Source organism: Dromiciops gliroides, chromosome 2 (genome assembly GCF_019393635.1).
Source record: "Dromiciops gliroides isolate mDroGli1 chromosome 2, mDroGli1.pri, whole genome shotgun sequence".
Taxonomy (NCBI): domain Eukaryota; kingdom Metazoa; phylum Chordata; class Mammalia; order Microbiotheria; family Microbiotheriidae; genus Dromiciops; species Dromiciops gliroides.
The window spans coordinates 192,515,022-192,527,867 of record NC_057862.1 but is presented as its reverse complement, the minus strand read 5'-3'; the positions used below and the strand labels follow the sequence as shown (position 1 = coordinate 192,527,867).

At 33.1% G+C, this 12,846-nt stretch overlaps 1 protein-coding gene across 6 annotated transcripts in view; it reads right to left on the bottom strand.

The window, feature by feature from the left end:
* The window catches only part of MGA (MAX dimerization protein MGA), a 232,147-nt gene that overhangs the window by 32,307 nt on the left and 186,994 nt on the right, over nucleotides 1-12,846 (bottom strand). For all 6 annotated transcript variants that reach the window (XM_043983358.1, XM_043983356.1, XM_043983355.1 and 3 more), the window contains 2 exons: nucleotides 10,171-10,397; nucleotides 8,749-8,910 (listed from right to left, as the gene is read on the bottom strand). In XM_043983358.1, coding sequence (XP_043839293.1) covers nucleotides 8,749-8,910; nucleotides 10,171-10,397 — 389 coding nt within the window. The remainder of the gene's footprint in view (nucleotides 1-8,748; nucleotides 8,911-10,170; nucleotides 10,398-12,846) is intronic.

Sequence of the window (12,846 nt, the reverse complement as noted above, 5' to 3'; positions counted from 1 at the left end):
GAATGGTGCATGATTATGGGAAGTGTAGGGAGGAGAATGAGGTTTCCTGACTCAGGACTCAGAGTGGCTCCCACAAAACAAGGCATTTTCCAGTCAATATTACTTCTTTCATGTACTGAGAATGATAAATGAAAGGAAAAAGAGAGGATAAGATTACATACACACACACACACACACACACACACACACGCACGCACGCACGCACGCACGCACGCACACACACACACACACACACGATAGAAAGGGATCAATTTGGTACTCCTGAAACAACTTACTTGAGAACCACAGAAAGAATTGTGAATTAATGAAAGCTAGAGAATACAATTCAGACTACAATAAGAGAATAAAAAGACAAAGTAAAGAAAGTAGGGGTTATTATTATCTCCATTTGAAAAAATAGAAGGATGCTGGTGAATAATATGGAAATATGTTTATCATGATTGTACTGTATAATCTATATTAGATTGCTTGCTGTCTTGGAGAGGGAGAAAAATTTGGAACTCAAAATCTTACAGAAAGGAATGTTGAAAACTATCTTTACATGTAATTGGAAAAAAAAATAAAATACTATTAAAAAAAGAAAAAGGATTCTGGGAAGATAAGGTTACTTAAACTGGGGGTGTAGGGAAGAGATAGGAAATTTTGGACTATACATCTAGCTTTAAAATAGAAGCGTCAAAGAGAGAGAAAAATGTGTAAAAAGTAAAATTAATTATTACCTTAAATTCAAAGAACAAGAAAAGTAGAGAACACCAAAGTAGCATAAACAAAGTACAGACAAAAGGAAATTTAAAAATCAACACAAAAGCAAAACATAGAAAAGATAAGCTGAATAATCATCACCTAAAATGTAAATGGATTAAACAATCTAATTAAATTTTTTAAAAATGATATAAAATATGGGAAAACAAAATCTAACAATTTAGTGTATATAAACAAACACATCTAAAAATAAACACACATAGAGAATGAAGTATGGAACAAACTATATAGCTGATGATTTTAAAAAGCTTTAGTTGAAATCACTATATCACAGCAAAAATAGCTCCTAATTATCAAGAGATAAACAAGTCAACAAGAATTTATTAACTGCTTACTATGTGCCTGACCCTGTGATACACACAGTGGGACAGGGAAATTATATTGTTTTTTTTTTTTTTTGCTGGGCAATGAGGGTTAAGTGACTTGCCCAAGGTCACACAGCTAGTAAGTGTCAAGTGTCTGAGGCCAAATTTGAACTCAGGTCCTCCTGAGTCCAGGGCCAGTGCTTTATCCACTGTGCTACCTAGCTGCCCCCTATTATATTGTTTTTAAATGTGCCTTTAGACCAGTCAAACTCACATAGAAAAAGTAGATATTATGGATGTTTTATGATTATTGAATGGAAAGAGAAAGGAGTATGTGTATTGTTCAGATATGCATGATAAATTTATTAAACTGATCATAGCATTGGACATGAAACCTCACAAATAAATGAAGGAAAGTAGAAATACATATCTTTTACTGTCCAAAATGCAATAAAAATTATATTAAATAAAGGGCTATTTTAAAATATTTTATATCAACTAGAGACTAAACAAATTATCCCAGGAATTGTTGGGTAAAAGAACAAAGAAATAATTTTATTAAAGATACTGACAACAATGAACATAAAAAACAAATGAATTAAATAAAACAAAGTGGGTTGGGGTTTTTGGGGGGGGAGGGAGAGGTTATAATAAAATGGATAAACCACTAGCTAAGTGGATTAAATAATGGCAAATTAAATTACTAGTATCAACAATCAAAAAGGAGAACTTACAAGTTAATTAGAAATAAAGGATATTATTAAAAACTACTTTAGTCCAACTATATGCCAATAAAAATGATAACGTAAGAAAGATAAATATCTACAAAATTATAAAATAACCAAATTAACAGAACAAGAAGAAGAGAATTTAAACAACAAAATCTCAAAGGAAGAAGCTGAACAAGCCATAAGTTAATTTTGGAGATAAAAAAATCCCAGGACCAGATGTATTAACAAGTGAATTCTATTAAAACATTCAAAGAACAATTATGCTATGACAGAAATTGTTTACAAAAGTAGTAAAAGAATGAATCCCAGAACATTCCTTCTTTGACAGAACTGTAACTCAATGTCCCTAGTGAACACTGATGAAAAATGTTAATTTAAATATTAGCAAAGAGGCTAAAACAACAAAATCATGCCAGAAATGCAAAGTTTGCTTAAATATTGTAAAAATAATAAATGTAATTGCTCCTATTGATAACAAAATCATATTATTTTATCAACAGATGAAGAACAAGTTTTTGAAAAAATTAATACCTATTTCTGTTAAAAAATACTAAGAAAGGGGGCAGCTAGGTGGCGCAGTGGATAGAGCACCAGCCCTGGATTCAGGAGGACCCGAGTTCAAATGTAGCCTCAGATACTTAACACTTACTAGCTGTGTGACCCTGGGCAAGTCACTTAACCCCAATTGCCTCACCAAAACAAAAACAAAGCAAAACAAAAAACCTAAGAAAACGGGGGCAGCTAGGTGGTGCAGTGGATAAAGCACACTGGATTCAGGAGGACCTGAGTCCAAATCTGACCTCGGACACTTGACGCTTACTAGCTGTGTGACCCTGGGCTAGTCACTTAACCCTCATTGCCCAAACAAACAAAAAAACTAAGAAAAATAGGAATGGAATATTCCTTAAAATAGTAAAAATAAAATATAAAAAACCAATAAAACTAACATTATGTCTGAGATAAAATAGAATCCTTCCCAATAAAATAAAAGGTAAAATAAGGCTATCCATTGTCGCTACTTCTATTTGAAATGATATTAGATATGCTGCTAATAGGAATGAGACAAGAAAAAAAAAAAATTCAGGAAAAACCATAGCTAGTTCTTCCTAGTCTACCAGCAATTTTAAACCTTTATTCCTATCAACTCCTCCCCCTAGTTCTCTCTATTATACTGTTGCCTTTTTCACGTTACCATTAGTAAGCTGTGTGTTCATGAAAGCACATGCACTTTATACATAGGACCTATTTTTATTTACTCTTATTTTGTATATAAATTCTAACAACTGCACCTATCTAGTTTTCTAAATACACGAAACTAAAAACAAAAAGAGGCAACTGCAGGCACACTAAAAGAAGCAAAAGGTCAGACCTTACCAGTAAAGAGAAACAAATAACTAACGTATAAAAATCAATAAATCATAAGTAATATAAACCTGAGGTGCCCAGAAAATAAAATATTAAAAGGAAATATTTAACAAAATAAATAAATAGAATAGAACATAGATAGCGTTGTCAATACGCTACCTTCAGGGATCCTTGCTTACATTTTAATGGCCCTGTTTCTATTTGAGTTTGATACCACTGATATAGAGAATCACAAAAGATAAAATGGACAATTTTAATTATAAAAAATTAAAACATTTTCCCAGAAATATATTGAATATAGTAAAAATTAGAAGAGAAACAGACAACTAAAAATAAAACTTTTTAATAACTATCTTTTAAAAAGTCTCATTTTCAAGATATATATATAAGGAACTATTAAAAAAAATTAAGACTAAGAACCATTCCCCAATTGATAAATTGTCAAAGGGTATGAACAGGCAGTTTTCTGAAGAAGAAATCAAAGTTATCAAAAAATATTAATAAATGTTCTAAATCACTAGTTACTGGAGAAATGAAAATTAAAGCAACCCCAAAGTACCATTTCATGCCTTTTCCAATACTGGCAAAGATGACAAAATTAGAAAATGACAAAAATATTGTAAGGGCTGTAGGAATAGGTACACTAGGCACAATATGAATTGGTCTAAGCCATTCTATAAGATAATTTGAAACTATGCCCAGGAAGTTAGAGTATATCTTTTGGCATAGCTTTATCACTATTAAGTCTATGTCTCAAAGAAATCAAAGAAAAAGAGAAACGATCTATATGCTAAAAAATATTTCTAGCAGGTCCTTTTATGGCAGATGAAAACTGAAACTCAAGGACTGTCCTCTTTATTGGGCAATAGTTAAAAAGTAAACTATGGTCTATGAATTTTTTTTTTTTGGTGAGGCAATTGGGGTTAAGTGACTTGCCCAGGGTCACACAGCTAGTAAGTGTCAAATGTCTGAGGCCAGATTTGAACTCAGGTACTCCTAACTCCAGGGCTGGTGCTCTATCCACTGCGCCACCTAGCTGCCCCTGGTCTATGAATTTAATAGAATATTACTATGCCAGAAAGAAATGATAAAAATGACAATTTGAGAGGAAAATGTGAAAACTTATCAATGGATTCAAAATAAAGTAAGCAGAACTAAGACAATGTATATAATAACATTAAAGAGAAAAATGATTCCGAAAGACTTCTAATCAACAAAATGATAAACCACTATCCAAAAGAATGAAGATGAAGCATGCCACCTACATCTTAATAAGAGAAGTGATGAACTCAAAGAAGTAAAAAGAGACATACAATTTTAGACACAGGTAATATATAAGCTACGTAATGATGGGTTTATTTTTGTTGAGGTTTTGTTTTTGACATATTGTTTGGGGTTTTTTGTTTGCTCAGTAAAAGGGTGGTGTTGTAGGAGGCAAGTACAGTTTTTTAAAAATGCTTATTATTTGAAAGGAAAAAAAAGACCATAAATTCCAAACCTTAAAATAACCACATGAATCCAATTGAAATTTAGGGCCATTTGGAGAAGGTAAAAATTTCTCAAATACTCTTAAGGACAGGACCATACTGTACAGAACAATAACCAATGTTTATAAGGATGATCCTGAGTCATAAAGAAAGGTTAAATTCTGTCTAGTATTCCCCATTTTCCATGTTAAATTACAGGAATAAAAGTGCTACTGAAATTTTTTTTAAAGGTTTGGTACTTTAAAAGTGTCAGTTATCTGAAAAATCAACTCATAATTTTACCTGACAAGAGATAAATGAGGTGTTATATTTATTTGATTGATATTCCTGCAAAAAAACTTTTAAAATTTTAATTTAAAAACTTTTACACTTTCAATTATTTTATAATTACACTGGTAGAGGAAATGGCTCTCTTATTTTATGTGAAACAGAATTTCCTATTGAGAACATACAGAGCTTGAATTGATCCAACCATTCTGGAGAGCAATTTGGAATTAAGCCCAAAGGGCTATAAAGCTGTGCATACCCTTTGACCCAGCAATACCACTTTTTGGTCTTTTTCCCAAAGAGATTATAAAAAAGGGAAAAGGACCCACATGTACAAAAAATATTTATAGCTGCTCTTTTTGTGGTGGCAAGGAATTGGAAATTACAGAGATGCCCATCAATTGGGGAATGACTTAACAAATTGTGGTATATGAATGTAATGGAATTCTATTGTGCTGTAAGAAACGATGAGCAGGAGGAGTTCAGAGAAACCTGGAAGGACTTACATGAACTGATGATGAGTGAGATGAGCAGAGCCAAGAGAACAGGAGAACTGTGTATACACAGTATCATCAACATTATGTGTTGATCAACTGTGATAGACTAGATTCTTCTCACCAATCCAACAGCACAAGAAAGTTCCAAAGGATTCATGATGGAAAAGGCTCTCCAAATCCAGAAAGAAAAAAAAAAAAAGGAACTAAGGAATATGGATGCTGAGTAGACCATACTATTTCTTTTGGTTTTGGTGCTGCTGTTTTTCTTTTTTGAAGTTTTTCCTTTTTGCTCTGATTCTTCTCTTATAACATGACTAATGCAGAAATATGTTTTTATATATATATATATATATATATACACACACACACACACATATATAAACCTATATCAGATTACCTGCTGTCTAGGGGAGGGGGGGAGGGAGGGAGACAAATTGGAAATCTTATCTAAACAAATGCTGAAAACTAAAATAAATAATTTTTTAAAAAAAGAAAAAGAGAACATACAGAGCTTGTTCTGCTGTATTTCACGAGCTTATTTCAATGGGGAAAGAAGAGTAATGGGAGAGAATATGATAGTTAAAGAAAAAGAATAAATAGAAATGGATTAGTATTTCAAAAATATAAATTTGCTTACATTAACAGAATATAAAATAGAATACTGAAATAACCCTATCAGAGAAAAAAACAGAACAATCTATGAATGAAGATCCCTAAGAAAAAATCCGAAGCACTAGATGGATTTACAACTGAATTCTACCAAACACTTAAAGAATAATTAATTCTAATCTTATATAAACTATTTGAAAAAATAAGTAAAGACAGAAAATTACCAAATTCCTCCTACTGCACAAATATGGTTTTGATACTTAAAATTGGGAAAGCAAAACAGATAAACTATACACTATGGCTAGTACCAAGGAGACTACAGCAATATATCACAAAGATCATATACTATGTCTAGGTGGGATTTATAGCAGGAATGCAGGACTGGTTTAATATTAGGAAAACTATGAACACAGCTGACCATATCAATAAAACAACAAAAATAATATGATTATATCAATAGATGCAGAAAAATCTTTTGATAAACTAAAACACTCATTCCTATTAAAAACACTAAAAAACCACAGAAAGCAATGGATTCTTTCTTAAAATAAGTAGTATCTAGCTAAAACTAAAAACAAATATTATCTGTACTGGAGATAAACTAAAAGCCTGCCCAGTAAGATCAGGAGTGAAGCAAGAATGTCCATTATCACCATTATTATTCAATAATGTACTAGAAATGCTAACTATAGCAGTAATACATGAAAAGGAAATTGAAGGGATAAGAATGGGCAATTGAGGAAACAAAACTATCACTCTACAGATGATATGAAGATATACTTAGAGAACCCTAGAGAATCAACTAAAAAATTAGCTAAAATAATGCACAACTTTAGAAAAGTTGCAGGATATAAAATAAACCCACATAAATAATTAACATTTCTATATATTACCAATAAAACCTAGCAGGAAGAGATAGAAAGAAAAATTCCATTTAAAATAACTGCTGACAGAATAAAATACTTGGGAGTCTACCTGCCAAGATATACACAAGGACAATACAAACACAATTTCAAAACTCTTTACACAAAAATAAAGACAGATCTAAACAACTGAAGAAATACTAAATGGTCATTCATTGGCCAAGCTATTATAATCCAAATGACCGTTCTACCTAAGTTAACTTACTTATTCAGTGCTATAACCAATCAAAGTAGAACTAGAAAAAATAAAACCAAAATTCATCTGAAGGAACAACAAGTCAAGAATATCAAGGGAAATAAATGAAGAAAAAAAAGTATAGGAAGGTGGACTACCAATACCAGATTTCAAACTATATTACATAAAGTGGTAATCATCAAAACAATTTGGTTACTGGCTAAGAAAAAGAGTGGTGAATCAGTGGAATGGTTTAGGTAGACAACGTGCCACATAAATAACCAAAGAAATCTAATTTTTGATAAAACCAAAGATTCAAGCTTTAGAAAAAAATTTCCAGAACTCGGAAGTACTCTGACAAATTAGGTTTGGATCAACAGTTCATACCATATACCAAGATAATATCAAAATGGGCACATGATTTACACATAAAGGGTGATTTTCATATGCAGATTAAAGGAGCATGAAAGAAATTCCCTGTGAGACCAAAGGGACAAGGGAAGATTTTATGATCAAACAAGAGACAAAGGATGATGGGGGGTAAAAATGGATAATTTTAATTACATGAAATTTAATAGGTTTGCACAAAGAAAACCAATGTATCCAAAATCAGAAGGAAAATAGGAAACTGAGAAAAAATTTTAATTTTCTAGTAAATTTCTCTGATAAAGGCTTCATTTCTCTAAAATGTAGGGATCTGAGTCTAATTTACAAAAATAAGAGTCATTCTCCAAGTGTAAAGTGATCAAAAGGATAAGAACAGGCAGTTTTCAGAAGAAATCAAAGCTATCAACAATCATAAGAAAAAATGTTCTAAATCACTACTGATTAGAGAAATGTAAATTAATACAATTAAGGTAATACACCTCAAACCTATCAGACTGGCTAACATGACAGAAAAAGAAAATGACAAATGCTCAAGGGAATGTGGAAAAATAAAGATACAAATGCACTGTTGGTGAAATTATGAACTGGTCCAAACACTTTGAAGAACCATTTAGAACAATGCCCAAAGGGCTAAAAAACTGTGTATGCCCTTTGACCCAGGTAAGACCACTACTAGGTCTATAGAGTCCTACAGATCAAAGAAAAAGCATCAAAGACCCAAAGAGGTCAAAGGAAAAGAACCTATACGTATAAAAATATTTATAGCAGCTCTTTTTGTAGTAGCAAAGAACTGGAAATTGAGGGGGATGCATAGGAATGGTTGAACAAGTCATGGCATAAGATTGTGACAAAATACTATTGTGCTATAAAAAAATGATGAGGGTGATACAGTGATTCACAATTTCAAAAAATTCATGATAAAAAATTCTGTCCACCTCCAGGAGAGAAGTGGTGAAGTCTGAGTGATGACTGAAACATATTTATTTTTCACTCTTTATTCTTCTTCAGTTGTGCTTTTTTATTTTGGGGAGGGGGGGAGGGAGGGTAGAGAAGCGGCACAAGGCTAATATGGAAATATTCTGTGTGACATATGTATAAGGTGTATCACATTGTTTGCCTTTTCAATGGGTTGGGGGAGGACCTCAAGGAAGGAAATTTCAAAATTCTTAAAAAAAGAGAGAGAGAGAGAAATAATTTTTGGAAAAGAAAAAAAAAAGGCAAAGAATAAGTAGTACCTCACCTTTGCACTATAGTGCTTAGTACTAGATTGGCATGAGCTTGGTTGCCTCAGTGGTGATGGCTGCTCCCCTTCTTCTAATTTCCGTTCATATACCCGGACTCTAGCACAAGTCATCATGCTTTCAAAGTACAAGTACACAGGATCTTTGTCTTCTTCTCTAATCTGTAAATGACAAAAAAGACAATTTCATCACCTATAATGTGACAATGCAAGCAAGATACACTGCAAACTCCAGATCACAAGCTAAAAACTACCAAATCAAACAAAAAACTTCAAAATTTAAAATATGAATGTGTGCTCTCAGTATTGAATGTTTCAGAATGAATGATGACTAAATACTACAAGTGACTAACATTAAAACCATAAGAAGTGAAGCTTCCGGACAGCTAGTAGCACATGGCTGATGGCAGGGATAATAATCATAATACAATCACCTTATGCTTATAAAGTGCTTTCTAATTTTTTTAAGTGACTTGTATATGGGTTTTTTTTAAATTTGACTTTCATGATAATTCTGTAAGATAGATAGGGCAAGCAAATACAATTTACCCTGTTAGCAAGCAGAAAAGTAGAGACTTTCATCCAAGTCTCCTAACTCCAAGTTCAATGCTCTTTTCACTATACCATGAATACTCTTTCACAATACTCTTTACCACTATATCATTTTCACTATACCTGTCTCTTGAGCAGGCACAATGTCAGAGTGGAAGAATTTTCCTCAGGCTAAACAATTTGTTCTTAGCCAAAAAAATGAAACTTAGTAATGGTATCACAATTTCTTTATGCTAATAAAATTCAGGTACTACCAGCTCTCTGATTTTAATGGTCCCTATTATTTTCTAATCTAGAATTTAATGCTTCTAACAATTAAATGTTTTATAAAAGCATCTAATAGAAAAATTTCCTTAGTACTGATACAAATTTCACATTAGGATGAGCCATTAATATGGGGTTTGAGAGGGTGAGGGTGCAACAAAAAGGACAACATCTACCTTACGGCTTTGCACATAATAGGGGCATAACAAATGAAATGTGGAATAAATGAATGAACCTCACTAATGAAAAATAAAAGGTAGACCCTACTCAAAAAACTCCAAAAGAACAGACTTCTAAAAATACTACAAACTAAAGCATAATAATAATTAAATTAATAAGTATTATTTGTAAGCATGCCAAAGAGACTACAACTTTTAGTTTAAGCTGTTCTACTTGTAGAAAGTGAACAGTCACAATATCACATCTCTATCCTTTTGCTGACCTTATGAATACTATAAATCTAATTTGTTAAATGAAAAGACAATATATCTAATAAAAGGAAAAAAAATGATTCAAAGAGAACTAACAACATCTGATTAAAATGTACTATTTTTATGTTCGAAAGGGAAAAGGATCCTGTCTTAAAAAGTGAAGCCCCAGGCTTACCACAGGGTTGGGTTTGGGAGTATACACACGCACTGGTTTAACTCCATTGGTAAGTTTGTTCTTGCTGCTGGTAGGCAAAATCTCTGGGTGAGGCAGAACTGTTGGTTTCACTGGCTCAACAACAGAAGGTGTTGGAATATAAACTGGCTCTGGATCTACTTCTCCTTCCACTTTTACCCATAGTGGATAATGACGAATAGGCTGTTCTGGTTCTGTATCACAGATAGCTAAATAAAGAAAGAAGAGGAAAACCATAATTGACTTTATTAAAGTCCAGCTCTAAATAACATCCCTGAAAGCACTGCCAGGATAATAAAGAGTAAGATACCCATTTTTTTTTAAAGTGAGGCAATTGGGGTTAAGTGACTTGCCCAGGGTCACACAGCTAGTAAGTGTTAAGTATCTGAGGCCAGATTTGAACTCAGGTCCTCGACTCCAGGGCCGGTGCTCTATCCACTGTACCACCTAGCTGCCCCAAGATACCCATTTTTTAAAAAAGGCCAGGTTTATGATTCAAATTCTCATTAATCTCATGAAAGTTTGGAAAAAATAAACTCCCCAATAAAAGTTACATCAATTATTTACTTATCAAGCCTTTTCATTTGCCAAAGGGTCACAAGGCAAAATGGTCCTAGATCACTGGAAAAGAGTGTGTGTGTGTGTGTGTGTGTGTGTGTGTGTGTGTGTGTGTGTGTAGCAACTACAAAAGAATAAAAGAATATTTTCATTTGCATGACATACTAAATGTGGAGAAAATCTTTTCAGCATTTAATAAAGTAACAAATTTACTTATTACAAAGATAGGCATTCTGTAAGTATATCACACACTAAAAAAAAAGTGGGGGAATTCATAGCCCCACATATTCTACTTTGCATTACACAACAAACAGTTATACATACTTGTTGATTGAAAATTTAAGAATAAACAGATGGATAACTAGTAATACTATTTGTTCCTCTGATCTCCCATCAAGGCTGAACTCAAACAGTCCAAGATGTTCTTTCCCATCTTTGAATTCCTGCAGCATATATTTTCAGTACCACATTTGGTATACCCTTTAGTGATTTATAGTGTCAATTTTGTAAAACCTATCCAAAGGGACAAAATTCCCTGATAGCTAGGATCAAGCCTACTCCTTTCAAATAGCTATATGGTAAGTACTTACTTCTATGTGCAACATTGTACTAAGTGAAAAAAGTATAAAACATTGTTAAAATGTAATTCACTCATGAAAGATACAGAAGAAAATAAATATTTAAATGCTAAATTATATGATAAAACTACCGAACTCTGTGGCTAGTAATAGAGTTCAGAGGAAAAGAGAAAGATCAATGTTGGAAGAAAAAGTTGCAAAAGGATTCCTGGAAAGAGGATTTGAGCCAGGTCTCAAAGAATGTATAGTATTTGCATAAGCATAAATGTTTGTATTCAAGAAGAGACAAATAATGAAAGGACAGAAAGAATGAACATAGTGTATTTTGGGACAGTGTGATGTCTGACCAAACTAAAAGGGAAGAGTGAAAAATGGGGAGAATGGTAAATATGAATGAAAAGCCTCAAAAAGACATAGGAGTTTATGGGGGCAGCTAGGTGGCGCAGTGGATAAAGCACTGACCTTGGATTCAGGAGGACCTGAGTTCAAATCCGACCTCAGACACTTGACACTTACTAGCTGTGTGACCCTGGGCAAGTCACTTAACCCATATTGCCCCACAAAAAAAAATTTTTAATTTAAAAAAGACCTAGAAGTTTAGATCTAATAAAGTAAGCATAAGGGGGTCTTTCAAAGATTAGTTGGGCAAGTGAAAAATAAATTAAGCATGACCAATCAGGGATATACTGTAACAATTCAAATGTGACACAGTAAAGATATGGCCTAGGCTAATGGAAGTAACAGTGCAGAAAGCAAGGATATCACATATATTTCATAGGAAAGTAAAACAGCCCAGAGAAAGGATAATAAAGGAAAACAGTGAGTCAAAGATGACCCCAAAGTTTTAAAGCAGTGGTTTAGAGCAGGGCTTCTTAAACTTTTTGTGCTCGGGACCACTTTTCACCCACGAAATTTTTACATGATCTTGGCCAAATAGGTATATAAAATGGGCATACATAACCTTTTACTATTGCCAAATTTCTCACAACCCCACATTCAGTTATGTGCCCCTATATGGGGTCAGTACCCACAGTTTAAGAAGCTTTGGTTTAGAGAGCATCAGAGACATCTTTAATCATCTAGTCCAAGCCTTTTCATTTTACAGACAAGGAAATCGAGGTCCTAAATGCTCTTTTGACAGAGAGAAGTTGACAGAAACTGATTTAAAGAACAACATGAAAATTTTGATTAATGCAACAAGCTTCATAACTCCATACCCTGGTAGTTAAGCATGCTTCTCACATCTTCAGAGAGAGAAAGTTAACAGACCAGGTATACAGAATAAAACAGATCTTTAGATACAACCAAGGTACAAGTTTGTTTTGCTTAACTATATTTGGGGAGTGGAGGGGGGGGGGGGGTAGGGAGGGGTGGAAGAGTTATAGGGGGAGCAAGAGTAATTCCAAAAAAATAAGAAAATGTATAAAACACTTAAAGGCACACAATAGACAGAATATGTTCAGGTGTGAAAAGACACAAATAAGGTGGTATTATTATGATGGTTCTTCATGCTTTAAAAAAA